Consider the following 17,149-nt stretch of genomic DNA (forward strand, 5'->3'; position numbering starts at 1 on the left):
TGAAACAAGATGGGATTGGGAGGGAGACAAACCATAAGTGACTCTTAATCTCACAAAACAAACTGAGGGTTGCTGGGGGGAGGGGGTTAGGAAGAAGGGGGTGGTATTATGGACATTGGGGAGGGTATGTGCTTTGGTGAGTGCTGTGAAGTGTGTAAACCTGGTGATTCACAGACCTGTACCCCTGGGGATAAAAATATATGTTTATAAAAAATAAAAAATTCAAATAAATAAATAAATAAATAAAAGCAGTTTTTCAGGACTAAAAAAAAAAAAAATGCTGAGCAGTACCTGATGGTGTACTCTATCATGAAAAATTCTGGTTTTATAGCTGATATCTTCATAGTAATATCTTCCAGCTATTCTTTAAGAGAAAGAAGCAAGAACTCCTAATATAAAAGAGAGAGAGAGGCAGACCAAGGAAAACATCTTGTTGGCTTTCTACTTGAATGTAATCAATGGTGTTTGCCTAACTGTTAAGAGTAAATATTGTCAGGGTTATAATTCAGGCCTTCTTCAATTTAAGGCCTTTTTCTCTTTCTTACCAATTTTTCTCCATAAAATCTCTTCCCTCCAGTCAAATGCACCTGGAAGAATTAAAGCGCTAATTACCTCACACTAAGTCTCTGGAAAACTATTTTCTTCCTGGTGAAAAAAATGGAAAAGTTGTAAAACAATGAAACAATATGGAAAAGGGAAGTTGGATGATTCATAGATGAATTCACTTTTATCATACTGACACTGAAATATAAATTGTAGCTCTCACTTATGCATGATAGACCAGGAACTTGTCTCTGAAGTAAGAAGCATGTTAAAAAATATGAATCAGGTGTTAATAATTGGCCACAGTCTAGGAGAACCAGGTATATGGAGAGCATTGGAAATATTTAAGCTTTCATGTCGTACCCAATGGCAGAAATTCATGTCTCTAAATTGCAGTTTAAGCTAAACTGCTAGCTTGCACAAGCATGTCATTTTAAGACAAACATAGGTAAAAAAAAGTTCACAAAGAACCATGACTGGCATAGTAGAAAATTATCTTCCCTGAAAATAACATGTCTCTTTTCCCAGTTTTATCCCCAGGACAAGGAGGTAAATAAATTTAATCTCTAAAATTAGTAAACTCTCAAAATAAATTTAAAAATACAATTCCCTTCCTCTTTGGGGATTCATCTCCCCCCCCCAAAAACTATTAAACCTCAATGTCTACTTTATCAATAAACAGTGCATGGAATGAACATCTCTAGGCTTCTATGATGGGCCAAGCATCTGGTTAAACATGGAGCTGATTGGAAACTCCTAGAAGCTTCAGTTTTCATTCTTCATAGCCCTTTGCTGTTTTAGTTTTATCCTGTTATCACCTGTCTACAGACCTTGAACAAATATTCAACACAGTAACACTAAAGCACTCTGACATGGATGTTTTCTTTTTGACTTTCTATATATCTCAACCCCAAAATAATAGTTCAGAGTTTAGATCTCAGCTCCTGCTGGGTACAAAGCTTTAAGAACCAAATCTTGATGACCTCCCATAGAGCATTTACCAGCCCCCCAAATGTTAACGGTTTTGTAATTGTAGTAGAAGATTTTGAAGTATCAGTTCTAAAAAAAAGTGGTCTTGCATCTTCTCCCTGGGATCTTGCTGTCCAGGAATGAGCCTGAACTTAAAGGGCAAGGCAGGTCAAAATGTCAAATTCTTAGGGGCAGGATGCTTGCTTTATGCCAGAGGAGTCTGATGACCCATAGACCCTACAGAGCTTCAGTTACCCAATTCCCATCTCTCTCAGAATATCAAGTACGTGGTTGGACACTTTAATTGGATCTGCACTTCAAACAGGAGAGTACTCGGAATGATGTCTTTCAAAAACTTGCCTCTTCCTAAGTAAATCGAAAAGACAAGTCTTTACACGTGTAACCAAATCTGTAACTGTGTGTGTGTGTGTGTGTGTGTGTGTGTGTGTGTGTACGCGCATGCACACATGTGCACGTGTATCACTTTATCAACTTCACCAACAACATGCACTCTATTGCAGAATCTTACTTTAAGGAGGCAGGATTATAGTAACATTTAGCAACGAATGTATCATGCATGGCATCCTATCTGGACCTTGATCTCTCATGTACAAGGCTTTAGGATAAATTCTACTGACACAAGTTATATGTTAAGACTAATCTCATAGTCTTATCTTTTTATCTTGACTCATGGAGAATCTTGCTGGGGTCAAGATGTCAATGAGGGGAAATTGCTCTCTTACTATTTCACCTTTACAGAACAGACATGAGAAAGTAGCCTCATCAGTAATCAGACCGACTGACATCAAGAAGACAGATACGTGGTTGTCCACTATTTGCAGAAGTCATCTGAAAATATCAGCTGGTTCATATTCCAAGTAGCCCAGCGTGACTTAGAAAATGCTGTTCTTTGTACCTAGAAAGTTTGGTGTGAGCCAAGATTTGGGATAAACTTTTTGCAAAATCTATCGCATGTAGTCTTCATAGCCACCCAAAGAAGTGTAAATTATTTCCATTATCCATTTCCTAATTATGGAAACTGGAATATAACAAGGTTATATAACTCTACTGGGACTACCTGGTAAGTCCCACAGTCAGTTTTTATAGCTAGCTTTTCTAAACACTGCAAATACATAAATATGACAGATAAATAGATGCTCATTTATAAAACATTGATGAGATTTATTTATTTTTACAATATCAATCTATTATTGTTAGCATTAAAGAAGTATTACAGAAAGTAGTAGGTGCATTGGATTGATGTGAGATTAAGCAGCATTGCTGTCTGTAACACCAAAGTTGGTCCCAAATGAGGAATTGATAACACCTAACCTGTATTAATTTCTTCCTCCCCATTTCTAATTAAGAAGGGCTAGGAGGCAGGCGAGGAAAGGCTTTGTGACCAAGGTAAGTTTAGGGATGGTCCAGGAAAAAACAAAATTTTTTTAAAGATTTTATTTATTTATTTTGTCAAAGAGAGAGCACAAGCAGGCAGAGCTGCAGGCAGAGGCAGAGAGAGAACAGGCTCTTTGCCAAGCAAGGACCCCTATGCGGAACTTGTTCCCCGGACCCTGGGATCACTACCTGAGCTGAAGGTAAGGCCCAAGTCACTGAGCCACCTAGGTGCCCCCAGGAAAAAATTATTAAGTAGATTTGTCATCAGTTTCTGTGTCGTCACAAGAACTTCAACATTTTCCAGATAAAAGACTCTGTCCAAAAGTTCCCTTAATTCCCACACTGAGTCTTGACTGAGCTCTTTCATGGCTTCAGTTGGCCCAAGACCATTTCCCTAGAATATTCCCAGCCCCCCTCAAATTACCTGCCTGAGAAAACAGCACCAAAATAACTTACTGTCTGTTCCAGCCAAAATATGACTCTAGGCTCCTGACATCGTTTTTCTTGGAGTAGTTACTTTAAAAACTTGCAATTATAAATCCTTTCTCTCCCCTGTGAGAGGTAAATATTCTATCAACCAAAAATCTCTTCTCAAGGACCTGGGAGCCATCTCTTTGAAATGGAATCATCCAGAGACATAGCTCTCCTGTCTTCCAGTTCCTGGGTGAGGGGGTAGACCCTCACTATGGTGGATGTCTCACTCCAATATGCAAAACTTAGCTCCTTTCCTAAAGATTTAAAAGTTTGTTTCTTCATTGGATAAATACCAATCAACAAATTCAGATACCCTAATCATATGGATTCCTCCCCATTAGTAAACTGAGAATCTGGCACTTTTCTTTAGCATACCCCAGCATTTAATTTTTTATTTTTTTATAAACCAAACCCCCTCCCCCCAGCAACCCTCAGTTTGTTTTGTGAGATTAAGAGTCACTTATGGTTTGTCTCCCTCCCAATCCCATCTTGTTTCATTGATTCTTCTCGTACCCACTTAGGCCCCCATGTTGCATCACCACTTCCTCATATCAGGGAGATCATGTGATAGTTGTCTTTCTCTGCTTGACTTATTTCGCTAAGCATGATACGCTCTAGTTCCATCCATGTTGTCGCAAATGGCAAGATTTCATTTCTTTTGATGGCTGCATAGTATTCCATTGTGTATATATACCACATCTTCTTGATCCATTCATCTGTTGATGGACAAAAGGCTCCCACCCCCACCCCCTCTTTTTTTTTTAAGTGGTATTCAGTGAGCTCAGTTTCCACGGAGTCTTTCTCTCCAATTGCAGTTGTCTGGATAAAATCTGTCCTACACCATTCACATTCAGCTCTCTCTAGGCTTTCCTGGCTAGCCAGTGTCCCTTATTATAATACTCAGCATTGACTTGACATCGTCAGAAATGTCCTTATACTTAGAAGTCCCCTAAAATTTCCTTATGATTTATTTACTTCTCTAGGACTTTACTAGCTCTGTACTTCTCAAATACTAATTCACATGTGGATCACATAGGGATCTTGATAAAATTTAGACTCCTGACAGGAGTTACAGGGTAAGACTCAGGATTCTGCACTTGCTTTCAGACTTCCACGTAATACAGCTGCTGCAAGTCCCTGCACCTCTTTAGTAGAAAGGCATAGAAAGACACCTCATTATATTGATTTATAGACCCTTTTTGGTCATTGTTGAATGATCAGCTCAGCAAAACTGTCCCTGATTATGCTAAACAGCCAATCCTCCCCAATCCGTATTCTTGATACTCCTTTCTCTCCTCTACATTGATTTCCTCCAAAGCTCCTTTCACCGTCTGAATTATTCCATTTTATTTGTTATGTATTTCTTTCTAGAACAATAAAAGCTACATGAAGGCACAGATTTGTGTCCTTCTTTTGTCATACTCATGCTGTCTGGAACATGTGTTGACACACCATATGTGCTCAAGAAATGAATTTAATGAATTAGAGTAACCTAAATTATAGGTAGAATGAATGGCTTAGTTTGACTACAACTCTAAGGGGACATGTATAACAAGGAAATGGAAACAAATTAAATGACATTCAGTGATTAAATAGCAGGAATTCCAGGCAACATGGAGAAAAATATCATGGACAAAAGGACCAATAGCCTTTCTTCAGATGTTACCATCCAGGTGACTTCTCTGGCTGTTCAAAGGATCAGCTTCTATTGGGCAATCTGCAAGATTAACTAATTAATCAATTGTTGCAAAATAAGATCCATATTCTTTCTACTTTTAGTCATTTTTAATAAGTATATTTTGCATTTCAAATTTTATAAATCTGAGGATGGGAAACCTGTAAAAAAATCAGGTATACTTTGCTCTTTTTGAATTAATTTAATAATTTTTTCCTTGCTGTTGCCTCTTCTTACTCACTTTTATTCCTCCTGACCCCAAATCATGACTATTATACTAAAATGTACCATCATATAAAAATTCAAATATCTGTTCAGCAGTGAGTTTGCTACCAAGGGTGGTACAAATCCTTGTATGCATCAGCATTTAGGACAATGGTTCTTCACTTTATCAACACCTCATTTTTTTCACTACTAATATTTTATAATAGCCCCATTACTCCCCTGAAATGGTAGTCATTGATAGAACCAAATTGAAAAAATAATACATCATGCCTTACATGTAATATGAATGAAACCTAACAAGAATGAAACCTAACAAAAAATACTTTTAATAAAATAATAAAAAGATGGATGTATAAATACTAGCACACAGTTCTATCAGAACTTTTAAATAAGATTCTCCTTTTCCCCATACAAACCCACCCTCTATAGATTGGTACCCTCTAGGCTGGAATTCTACATAAAGAATTCTGCTATTGTAAGGACATGAGAAGATATGTGTCCTTGATGGTATGCAGTTTTGTGTTAGTGTACGCGGTATTTGTTGACTTCTTATGTTTAATTCTGGAAAACTTTGACAGTTTCTCGCTCTTGAAGGTGCTCCAGTCATAGCAGAAACTTGCCAAGTGCTCCTAGCAATTTCCTTTCTGCTGAGCCTCTCTTTGTCCACTTGTAAGTCTGCTTCTCTCTAGGCTGAAAAGCTGCCTTTGCTTGTTTTTCTATTTCTGAATAGGCATCATTTTTAGACCTCTTCATATTCTTAGTTGAGTCCATACCATTCTCTCCAGAATAGTCATATTCTTCTGGTAGGAAAGTACCCAGGATTTATAGTGATGCTATTGTTAACGTTATAGATAAGAAGTCCGTTCTTAAACATATTAGTTCTGAAGCCTAAACATAAAAATGTCTCCTTTTCCAAAACTTCCCTCTTTCCTATTGTATTTTGTATTTCTAATATCTTGAAACTAAGTTTCCATAATCTGTGGCTACTCCCTCTCCTTTTGCATTTCTATTGTCATTATAAACTAACTGGTTCTCCCGCATTTTTAGAATTTGTTATCTATGAAGATTTGGTGACTTCTTTTGGAATGTGTATTTTTGTTTAAGGCATACATTTTTAACTTCACTATACATAAAGCACATGATTACTTGAGAGAATTTGTCAGTAAATAAGCCGATTATAAAGTATCATTGTTAAGAAATGCCCATAAAACACATCTTTAAAAAGATTGAGGAATCTATAAAAACATGCCAGAAGGAAACTAAGGAGAGAGAATGTGGAACTAAATGATGGCAAAAATCAGCCCCTTTATAATAAACCAAATTCTGTGTCACATATCCTAAGAAATCTTTGTAAACTCTGCAATGTCATATTCCCTTTTGTTCTTTGGAACTAATACTGTGACATCCCTTGCTATCAAAATGAATATTTAAAGCTCTTTTCAGATATATATTTGATCTCCTTTGGTGTCATTTTACCTCTTTCCCTGCATTGCACTTGAATTACTTTTCCAATGTGTATTGTCAGCAAAGCTTGTTTCCTGTGAATCCAAGGGCTTATAACTCCTGTGGATCCTGAAATAATTCCTGATAGGTGGACAGATAGAAGTCTTGGTTATGTATAAAAGATTAAGCTAGGACAGTCTAAAAACTGAGATGTACTGTGCCTGTTTTTGGCTGGTGGTCAATCTCCTGAATTTATCTTGTCCTCCTATCTAAAATAAATGAATAAAACTACTCCTCAAAATTTCCAAAGCCATGGTCTCCTTATGTAACATGAGCCCTTCAGTCTGTCAAATACTTTGTAATTCAGGAACAATAGCAACTTTAGAAATGTCACAGCTTCTTTTGCAAGAAGCTTAGCTGTTTGTTTTTTGGGTTTTGGTTTTGTGTTTGGTTTTTCTTCCATCAAAAACACATGTGTTTTAAGAAATTTGTTCTTGAGGGATGCCTGGGTGGTTCCATTGGATAAACAACTGACTCCTGACTTCAGCTCAGGTCTTGATCTCAGGGTCATGAGTTTGAGCTCCATGCTAGTCTTCACACTGGGTGTGGAGCCTACTTTAAAAAAAGAAAGGAAGGAAGAAAGGAAGAAAGAAAGAAGGAAAGAAGGAAGGAAGAGAGAAAGAAAGAAAGAATATGCTGTTCTTGAGACCATAGGCAGGAATTACTTCAGATGAGCTATCATAGACACCTAATATTTTGCACATATGAACTAAACTCCTTATATGGATATAACTGTTGAAATGACTTAAAAATGTGTGCAGGAACATTTACCTTTCACTCCCCCACAATATATGTTACAACTTAAAAGAAAAGGTATTTCCCAAACCTACTTAGGGCCAGAACATTTGCTGGGGCATATTATCCTGACTATTTGGAAAGTAGTTAATATTCATGATAAAATGCTTGAGCAATTTTCTGACAGACTTTCAAGAAATTAAGATCTCTACTGAGAGTATTTCCTTACCAACTAATACTCTGATTCAGAGAGAGGTTATTTTTAACCAGTAATTTTCTTAAAAATGGTTGTCAAACCAATCATTTTTTTTCTTCCAAAATAGTTCTACCTAGAAGGAATCTTTGTATTGACTTGCTTACTCAGAACCCTCTTGTCAAGTTTAAAGTAAAACTTTGATGTATGTTTGTAGTCAATTTATCTGAGAAATTGTTTGAACAAACTAGCCAAAGTCTCAAAACTTGCCAATATTCATAGCTTGTAGCTATTAAAATCATGTAAAAGATTTTTGCGAATGTAGCTCATTGGTAAGGTAGCTCATGCTAATCTAGCTTCAGAAAGACTAAACTTTGATTACAGATGCCAGTTTAAGAAGTTATTACCTGAGAGACTCACACTTGGAGAAATTGAGTCAACGTCATTTATTCATAGAAATGTAGAATGTCATATGTAAATAATCATCTTGTAGATATACAAGCCCAAATCAATGGCTTTGATCATTGTTCTTCTGTGAGAGTAATAATAACTTAGGGATGATATAAAGCTATAAAATTATTAAACCTTTAAAAGCAAATACCACAGATCTTTAGATTCTAGAGAGTTTTAATTTAGATCCTTGAAAGTTTGAATATATATGTATATTTGAATATATATGTGTGTATATATGTGCTATATATATATATATATATATATATATATATATAGTAGTGAAACAGAGGGAGAGTCTTTTGGAACATATCTAGAAGGCTTTCAGATGCAATTTATGAGCCATGCATAAAAACAATCACATTTTGTTTTTAATTGCAGAGTGATGCTAAATTATATCATTTGCTCTTAAAGAAAATAGGGCTTTCAGTGAGTTTTGGCTAACTCCTAAAATGGGATTTACGATTACTGAGCTAAACCACTGTTGAGAATATTCATATCGGCTTGCTGTGAGTCCTGAAGGCTGTTCTGAATTGTTGGGGGAGTTAAACATATTTTGATTCATTCAAGCATCTTTGGGATATGTGTTTGGCATTTTAAGAGAATTACTGTGAGGAGGGTGGTAATCACTTGGATCTTTTAATATGTTTGCTAACCAGCCAATACAGTTAATATACTTTGATCCTCGGTATGGAGGTATGTGGAGAATGCATGCTATGCAGTGTATACAGATTTGTCTGTTGAACACTATTCTGTTTTCTCAAATGCAATACTTCAAATGGTTAGATATCAGACTATCATACTTTGAGCAATTCAGAACTGCCCATTTTCAACAGAATTGTAGGGTGTTGGGCTGGTAATAGATCTTGGAGAATAGTTAGGCAAACAACTTTTAATTGGAAATGCTTGGTAACTAAGGCCTTAGACAAATACATTACAAGAATCAAATGAGAATACATTCAGCAAACTTCTTTTGAATCTTTCAAACTTTCCTGTGTTGTGCTCTTTTTTCTCTCAAAAATAAATCTCCCATATCTGAGCAGTTTCCCCTTATAAATTTAAGAGAAACTAAAACATCTTTCAAAAAATATGTTTGTCTCTGCAAATCTAAATTTTCTCTGTGGAAAGATAGGATTAGTCTGGTAAAAGAAAAAACAATTTGTTTCTTTTCTGTAAAATTGCTCCATTATTAAAAGAATGCCTGAATAACTCTGAATCACTTGTATTTAATTATGTAAATCTAATGAAAACATAAAATAGTCCTTACCTTTCAGACAATTATATTTACTCAGACATGTTCAGTTAAATAAGTAAATACTCTCCACTGTTCAACTATTATTATTTAAACATTCACAACTAAAAAAAAAAAAAAATTAAGCCATGTTTCCCTTTGGGAACAAGTGGCCATTTATTTCACATTAGAGATGTAATAGCTCCAAAGAATATCCATGTTTGTCAATCTTTGAAGTGTAGTGATGCCAGTAAGGTGTGGAGAATCTCTGAGTTTTAACCAAAACTATTTCCTCACTCCTTTCTAGTCACTGACGTCCTGAATTTCATATTCTCCAATTCTTCCCCAGCTCCTTTATGCCTTGTCTTAGGCAAAGCAATTTCCATTTCCACTTCTCGTCCCCATTGTCCTGTTCAGCAAACCTAAGATTTTCCTCAGGATTCAGCCTCTTTTCAGAGCTGTGTGAGATTGTAAATAGCAAATCGCGCCCCTCACCCCCAACTTTGCTGTCACAAATGACTTTTCCCTGTCACGTTAGCGAAACACACATTTCAACATGTATCCACTCAACTAGAAATATTGGTTTCATAAAATTACGAAGATAAAGCATAGAGCTGTAAAACCATTGGTTTGATATAAAAAGCTCTTTTGAAGGTTTAAAACCAGTTATTCTCATTCAGTTTCTGCTCCCCTTCAGCCTAAGGTATTAGCCCATAGCCCCAATCAGCGGTGCTGGTGAGCATCTATACTTGAGAAAAGCATGGTTCCTTTGTCAAGAAAGGTGAATTCTTTGTCTGGCATTTAATAGGATACTCTTGGAAACAAATCCAGGACCTGATGCACAGGGCCTTTAAATATCACCTTTCAATAATTCTTAAGGGTTGACGGGGCAAATCAGGGCAAGACTTCTATCACAGGGACCCTTCAAAGCCCCTTTGGACCCACCAGAGTCTCCAGAAGTGAGGCCAGGATGAAGAAGGCAACGGAGGCAGGGTCACGTGGGCTCAGGGTTGGATCTTGTCTTCATTTCAGATTGTGACCTTTGGTTCATCATCGACTATTACTTTGATTCTGGTTTTTCAAATGTTGCGTTAAAATATTATTTGCCCTGATTATTGAGATTTGGGCTGCTTCAGATTGTGTGCATGAGGCCTCACCCCTGGGACCCTTGTCCTGGTCTCGCTTAGGGAGAAGATCTCCCTGTCTGATGGCTCAATGGCAGAGAGAGAATATGTTTGAGTCTGGGGAAAAGAGAGCAATGATTTCACTGGGAGAGTATTCAAAATTGAAAAGCAGCCAAGTATTACACAACTGCTAATATTTTCTTCTGAATAACTGTGATGGAATTATCTTTGTCTTGTGATAGTTTGTGACTATGCCATGAAATTCTTCCTATATAGAAAAGCTCATGCTTTTCATGCCCTAAAGCTATAAAGAAAATGATGAAGAACAAAGTGACAGATATTAACAGAAATGTTAATTGTCCCCGGGGAAGGAAGGAATGTGGCTTTTGGCCAAACACTCCAAAATGAGAGGAGGAGGAATATGGGTCTTCTGGCTGGATTTGCTCCTGCATCCTTGATGAATTTAAGTAAGGTCTCATTTATACTTTCTTTGCTCCCCTTTTAAAATCAGGAGTTCTCTTCATGACTGAATTATTGTTGCTGGTCTATTAAAAAAAATAGATGACATTTTTAAGAAGGACAGAACCAAAATTGCTTAAGAAAAGTCCCTGCTTCCCATTGCTGGTAGCAGGCACAGTTAGCCCTGAATACAACAGCAAATCTTCTTTATTCCCTCTTATTTTCCTAGAAAGAGGACATATTAAATAAGGTTCTAGAACTGAGCTAACAATTCAGTGCATGCAGCTAGTTACGCTTGCTTAAATTTTTGACCATTACTTGCAGGGCTCAAAATAGCTATTGATGTTCACCATCCAATTTTTCTAAAAGGACTACATTTCTTTTGTATTGGAGAGAATAAGTAATTTTCAAATAGGCAGAGCATGTAATAAAATTTTGCTAGGTGCAGTGCAGATGAACAAAATAATCAGACTTGGGTTTTATGGCACATATTCTAGAAGGATAGAAGCATAAGAGCGATAAATCTTGTTCACACAGCTTAATGTCATAAATTATGAAAGTAAAATTCTTAAGAGCAAAACAGCATAGTAAAATTATAAATTAACAAATATAAACACTTGAATTTAAGAAGTCACGGGGACTTAAAAAAAAATAAGCCTGAAAGTTGATAGAAATCACTTCTATTTGGAAGAGTAAATAATTCAGGTTTTAAAAATAATAACATCTAAAGTTTAAAACATATCACATTGTTTAAATCACCCAAGTCCTTTAGGAACTAGCCTACCTCGGCTGTGCACTTTGTAATGTCCTGCACATGTTATGCTCACTTAAGTTTATAAACGGCAAAATAACCACCTTTTTAAAAGAGGGACAGCATCCGTCAGGGAATCATTCACTTATGGAGTGGTCACTGAGACCCAGAGACAGACTATTTATTTGATGAATAGAGTCTGTTGCCATTCCTGCCATTTATCCTTACAGTTTTCAAGACTCCTTCATGCAACGCAATAAACTCTATGTCAGGCTTTTAGGTCTGATTCAAAATCCACTTGCAAAGGGAGGTTCTGCTACTATCAAAAGCCTTTGCAAGGCCGTAGGCTGTCATAGAAGAGGTTTCTATAATAAATTACAAGGTGAATTTTTTTTCCATCTCTAAATCTAATAGCACAGAAATGACTGTTTTGGAATTGGGTAACAACCAAGGAGGTACAGAGCAAAGAATAAAAAGACTTCAACTAATACTGTAGGGAATAGGTAAAACACAGGGACAACTGGGAAACCCAGGTTTTTTTTTACCTTCCTCTCTACAGCCACGGGCTATCTGTAATTTTTTAATGACTATCAAGTATAAGCCCTCTTGGAGATCTTATGATGTAAAGGTAGAAAGAAGCAAATCTGTACGCAATAAAACAAAACATTGGATTAGAGTGTATTGATAAAATAAAATATTCATGATATTAGTTTATTTTCTATTGAATTTATTAATAATCTTTATATATATTTATATATGTATGGCTTTGAGCAAAGACAAAAGAAATACTCTAATTCGTCCCTGATCATACAGTTGTTGTAAGAATCAGCTTTTCTACTATTTTCCCAGCAGCAGAAAGACCAATCTTTTCAATAATACATTTCTTTCTGTACAGATTAAAACTCCATACTTATGGGCTTAACTATGTACAGAGAAAAGAGGTCACTTTTCAACTAGCAATGGACTTTTATATTACAGGAATGTGAGTCAATTTTTTTCTTAACCTAAGCATTTATATTCATACATATATATGTATATAATTTACCCTGTACCATTTTTTTTAGTTTAACATATAAACCTTAGTTTTTGTCCATTCTGTTACAAAGTGAATAAAAATGTTATGGTTGCACTGAAAGACCATGCAATTCACTTTTGCTTGTGTTTCCCAATAGTGCTCAAAATAAAAAACCAAAAATTTATATATAAAAATATTTCACTACCAAACCCATTAGTGCTATCAAATGTAAACCTTTAATAATTTAAAGGACCAATACATGATCTTAATAAATTGAAGTTAATTCTCAATATTTTAATAAAATAAAGGAGTTTTGTACTGATATGTAAATGGTCTTGCAGCTTTCCCATAGGCTCTGGGTAGACTGAACAATCCCCTTCTTACACCATTCTTGACATGCCATCAGATATCACCAGCATGTTAATGACAACATTACATTGACTAGCATAGTTGATTACTTCCACACAAGCTGGGGTCTGTTAGAAAGGAAACATAACAACTCATTTTGGTAGTATAGGTATTATATCCATAAAAGGCATAACAGGCAGCATGGATCCATTTTAGAGTTTTTGCTTTTTGTTTTGTTTTCTGTCCTCAAGTCTGTCTGGAGGCCCTGCCCCGTTTAATGTGTGATCTTTGTTAAGTTCTTCTTAAATGCATCGCCAGTGTCAAAGATCCTGAAGACCTCCATTTTAGGTCATTCTCTTTAACTTGGGTTATTTACAGAAGTTGGTTATTAGGAATCTTCCAATTGTGTTCCAGTCATCCACCACATTTGTGGGATGCATTAGGCACAAATGATTACTAAGGGACTTCTCTGAGAAGAAGCGGATGTTCACAGATCATGGAGAGTTAAGGAAACAGACAAACAAACGATGCTCACATTCAGTTCGCCCCCTGCTTTCTGTCATCGCGTCCATACAATTTCCAGCACATTCTGAGTAACGGATCTCCTATCTAAGGGCTATGTTAGTCATCACATGCCTTAAGATTTACTAACCATTTTATTACAATACACATAGAACAAAGCGTGTGTTCCCAGACATGATGCTATCGTGTACTTAGTTATTTTAAATGAACACCAGGGTAAACTACCAACTACCAACAGTGAAGACACAGAACACACTGGCAACACCAATCAAGCTGTGGTTTACAAATCATTACTTAAATAATAGTAATAATAGTAATAATATTAAATGAAAGTGAAAACCTCACTTCTAGACTTAAGTCAGAGATCCAAGTCAGCCTTACAGGAGTTTTAAGATAGGCAATTAACGAATGGTTATACTTTTCTAGAAATGAGAAATACTGTAAGCCTCTCCCTACAGTGACTGATCTGAACCTATTTTTTTTCCCCCCAAAAAGCATGCAGGGACTATTTTCAGATGCTTGGTTATGGCAAGAAGGAAGAAAAGTAATGATTTTTGGTGTAATACAAGCAATCTGTAGAATTGAGCATACACTTTTGCATAAAACATTGCAGGTTAAAATAATATTGTAGGTTTCAAGCCATTGCATTACAGTTGAATAACTGTCACAATTAGGTTTTGTAAAATTTCAAACTCTAAGTTTTGAAGTGAAGCAATAAAACTAAATTCTTAAGTGATGACTTTTACCTTCATACAGCACAGAATAGCTATTTTTATTTGGGTTGAAAAAGTTATTTACAACTAACATTGAGTCTTGGTAAAAGTCCAATAACACATGAAGACAAATATCCCCTCAGCTTTCTGAAAGGTCAATGAACATGTTTGAGGTTAGAGATATTCCTAATGGTGGCAATGTTAGTCTCCAACCGTGGCCAAGCACACCGTGTGTTCTGTAACCTAATTCAAAATTGAAAGCACCAAAATACAATTTGGATCTATAAAATGGGACTTGCTATTTAATTCTCCATAATTAATGAATAACAATTTAGATGCAGAACACAGCTCATGAAAGAAGTTTTGGTTGGTGCTATTCAGTAGCTCACTTGAGTTGCCTTTTAAAATCAGAGTTTTGTTTCCACTGAATCCAAGAACTCTTCATAAAGTAGAGAAATACATATATCAAAGGAATTCAGTAAAAGTAGGTTAAAAATAAATGATCTTACAACAACATTTTAAATCCTTTAATGATTTAAAGAAAGGAGGACATATAACACTGAATGCTAAACAGGTCTTTTGAACTTCTCTTGGGAATTTAGATAGATTATTTAATAGTAGATATATATTTATATATTGTACATTTTGCATGTAGGCCAGAGCTGTCTAAAATATCTCTTCATAGTAGGCTATAGGAATCTATCAGGAGATAGAATAAAATAAGATCTGAGGAGATTCTCAGTTTATTAGAGTATTTCTTTCTGCTTTGACAATCAGCAGGGATCATAAATTTGAAGCAAATCGTGGCTTTTCTGCCTCTGGGTCTGTAGTTAAGACTGAGGAAGACTCTCTCGGAAGAGCAGCTGCTGGTGGAGGGGGTGCGGGAGGGGCTCCTCGGTTAGGGGGAATGGCTCCCGAGGACATCTGTCGGAACAGGGTGACCCGCGGGGGGACGGTGCCCCTGCCCCCCGCCTGCAGGCCCGGGCCGTGAACGGCGGTCACGGGCTGAGGGATGGAGGCCAGGGACTCGCCCACAGTGGGATGAGGTCTGGAAAGGAGAGTGGAAACCTCATGGGGCAGCGAGGGCTGCGAGGCCGACAGGGGCCTGACTTCCCGGGTCAGGCTGGTGTTGTGCAGCGCCTGCGTGCTCCTGTGCACTTCGTTTTTCGGCGTGGAGCTGCCGGGCGTCTGCGGCTGCGGGGACGGCTGCGGGGGCTGCGGGGGCGGGGGCTGCTGGAGCTGCTGCTGCTGGAGCTGCTGCTGCTGCTGCTGCTGCTGCTGCTGCTGCTGCTGCTGCGTGAGGGACAGCTGGGACGCAGTGGGGGAGCCATAGTGGAAAGTTCGGGTGGCCAGCGGGCTCTGTACGGGAGGGCTGCAGACCGCGGTGGTGTAGGAGCAGGGCGAGAGGATAGCGGACGGCTGCGGGGTCTGCGTGCTGGGGCTGGGGGAGTGCAGGTTGCTGTGGGACAGACTGGTCGCTGTGTACACCGGCGGGGACTGTGTCCTCAGGCGGGAGGTCGGAGTCATGGTGGAAGAGGTGGAATTCAGGGCCGGCATCTGGGGGTAATTGATCGGGGCGATCGCCTGCACCATCTCCCGGTCGTGCTTCACTATCTGCTTCAGGATCTCGTTCTCCTGATTGTTGAAAACGCCAGTGTTCAGATCCTTCTGGAACTTCTGCAGAAGAATGGAATTTTTCTTTCCTGTCAGCGGGAACAAACAGAGCCACTTAGAAAGCTGCGGAGGACGGCCGACGAGCCCAGGGGAGAGTGGCTCCTGGAAACCCAAGTATGCCCGTGTTCCGCGGGAGACGCTTGGAAGCCAAATACTCACCTTTAGGCGCCAACGGAAAGGGGGCTCCTGCCCTTCGCGCTTCCTGTATCTCTCTGGGAAATCTTACCTTCTCTGCAAGTCAGGTTGAAGTCTGGAATAGATGGCAAAAGCCATCTTACAGGAGAGAGGGAGATAGTGGACGCGAGGGCTACTTTGAAGGGTGGGAGAAAAAAGGGTATTTGGATCAGGATGGGCCTGGAATCAAAATGTAAGTTTAAAGCTACCTTTTTTCAGGAAACTACTATGGAACACTTACTATGTCACAGGTACCCTACAGAAGGCTTTGGGCAGACTGTGTTTAATCCTAAACGCTGGGCGGTGGATGTGTTTCTAATCCTATTTCACCCATCAGGAGAACGGGACATAGGAAGGTTGGAACCATGCCCAAGAGAAGCTGGTTACTAAGAAACAGGACCGTGGAAGGAAAACAGCAGATATGATCGCAGACGCTTCCTAAGAACCACGAACCAGCTGCAGGCATCGGTATGACGGGAGCACCTTCTAGAAATGCAGTCAGTTAGGCTCCCTCCTTCTTGGGGACCGAGATGCTGCATCTTACTGAGATGCTCAAGAGACTGTCACATGCAAATCTGAGGAGCCCGTGCGGCAAGTCTCTGCCTTTGAAGCGTGCCCTAGTGCTGGCTTCGGCAGCACATATACTAAAAATTGGAACGATACAGAGAAGATTAGCATGGCCCCTGCGCAAGGATGAAGCGTGCCCTATGCCAGGGTCCTCCACCAGACCTTCATAGTCTTCTCATCTCTGGAGCTTTGAAAAATACTGATTTTCATCTGGACCCCATTAATTAAACCACAATAACCAGACATGGGGTCTGGATTTCAGATTTCAGTTCTTTCAAAGCGTACTTCCTCAGAGGACTTTCATGCACCGCCGGCTGAGAACCACTTCATAATCCTTCCTTTTCTGAAAGGTCTTGGTGAGGATTAAGGGGCATCGTGTATGGCGGGTTCTCAGTTCCCTCCAGAACCT

General features: G+C 38.3%; 1 protein-coding gene and 1 pseudogene across 2 annotated transcripts in view; one reads left to right on the forward strand and one right to left on the reverse strand.

Annotated features, from left to right (window-relative positions):
* Window positions 1–12,493: 12,493 nt before the first annotated feature.
* The window catches only part of HCN1 (hyperpolarization activated cyclic nucleotide gated potassium channel 1), a 394,861-nt gene continuing 390,205 nt past the window's right edge, over window positions 12,494–17,149 (reverse strand). For both annotated transcript variants that reach the window (XM_059417098.1, XM_059417097.1), the window contains one exon: window positions 12,494–16,028. In XM_059417098.1, coding sequence (XP_059273081.1) covers window positions 15,109–16,028 — 920 coding nt within the window. In that variant the 3' untranslated portion in view covers window positions 12,494–15,108. The remainder of the gene's footprint in view (window positions 16,029–17,149) is intronic.
* LOC132028964 (U6 spliceosomal RNA) lies at window positions 16,794–16,906 on the forward strand (annotated as a pseudogene).

This window comes from Mustela nigripes, chromosome 12 (genome assembly GCF_022355385.1).
Source record: "Mustela nigripes isolate SB6536 chromosome 12, MUSNIG.SB6536, whole genome shotgun sequence".
NCBI classification, from domain to species: Eukaryota; Metazoa; Chordata; class Mammalia; order Carnivora; family Mustelidae; genus Mustela; species Mustela nigripes.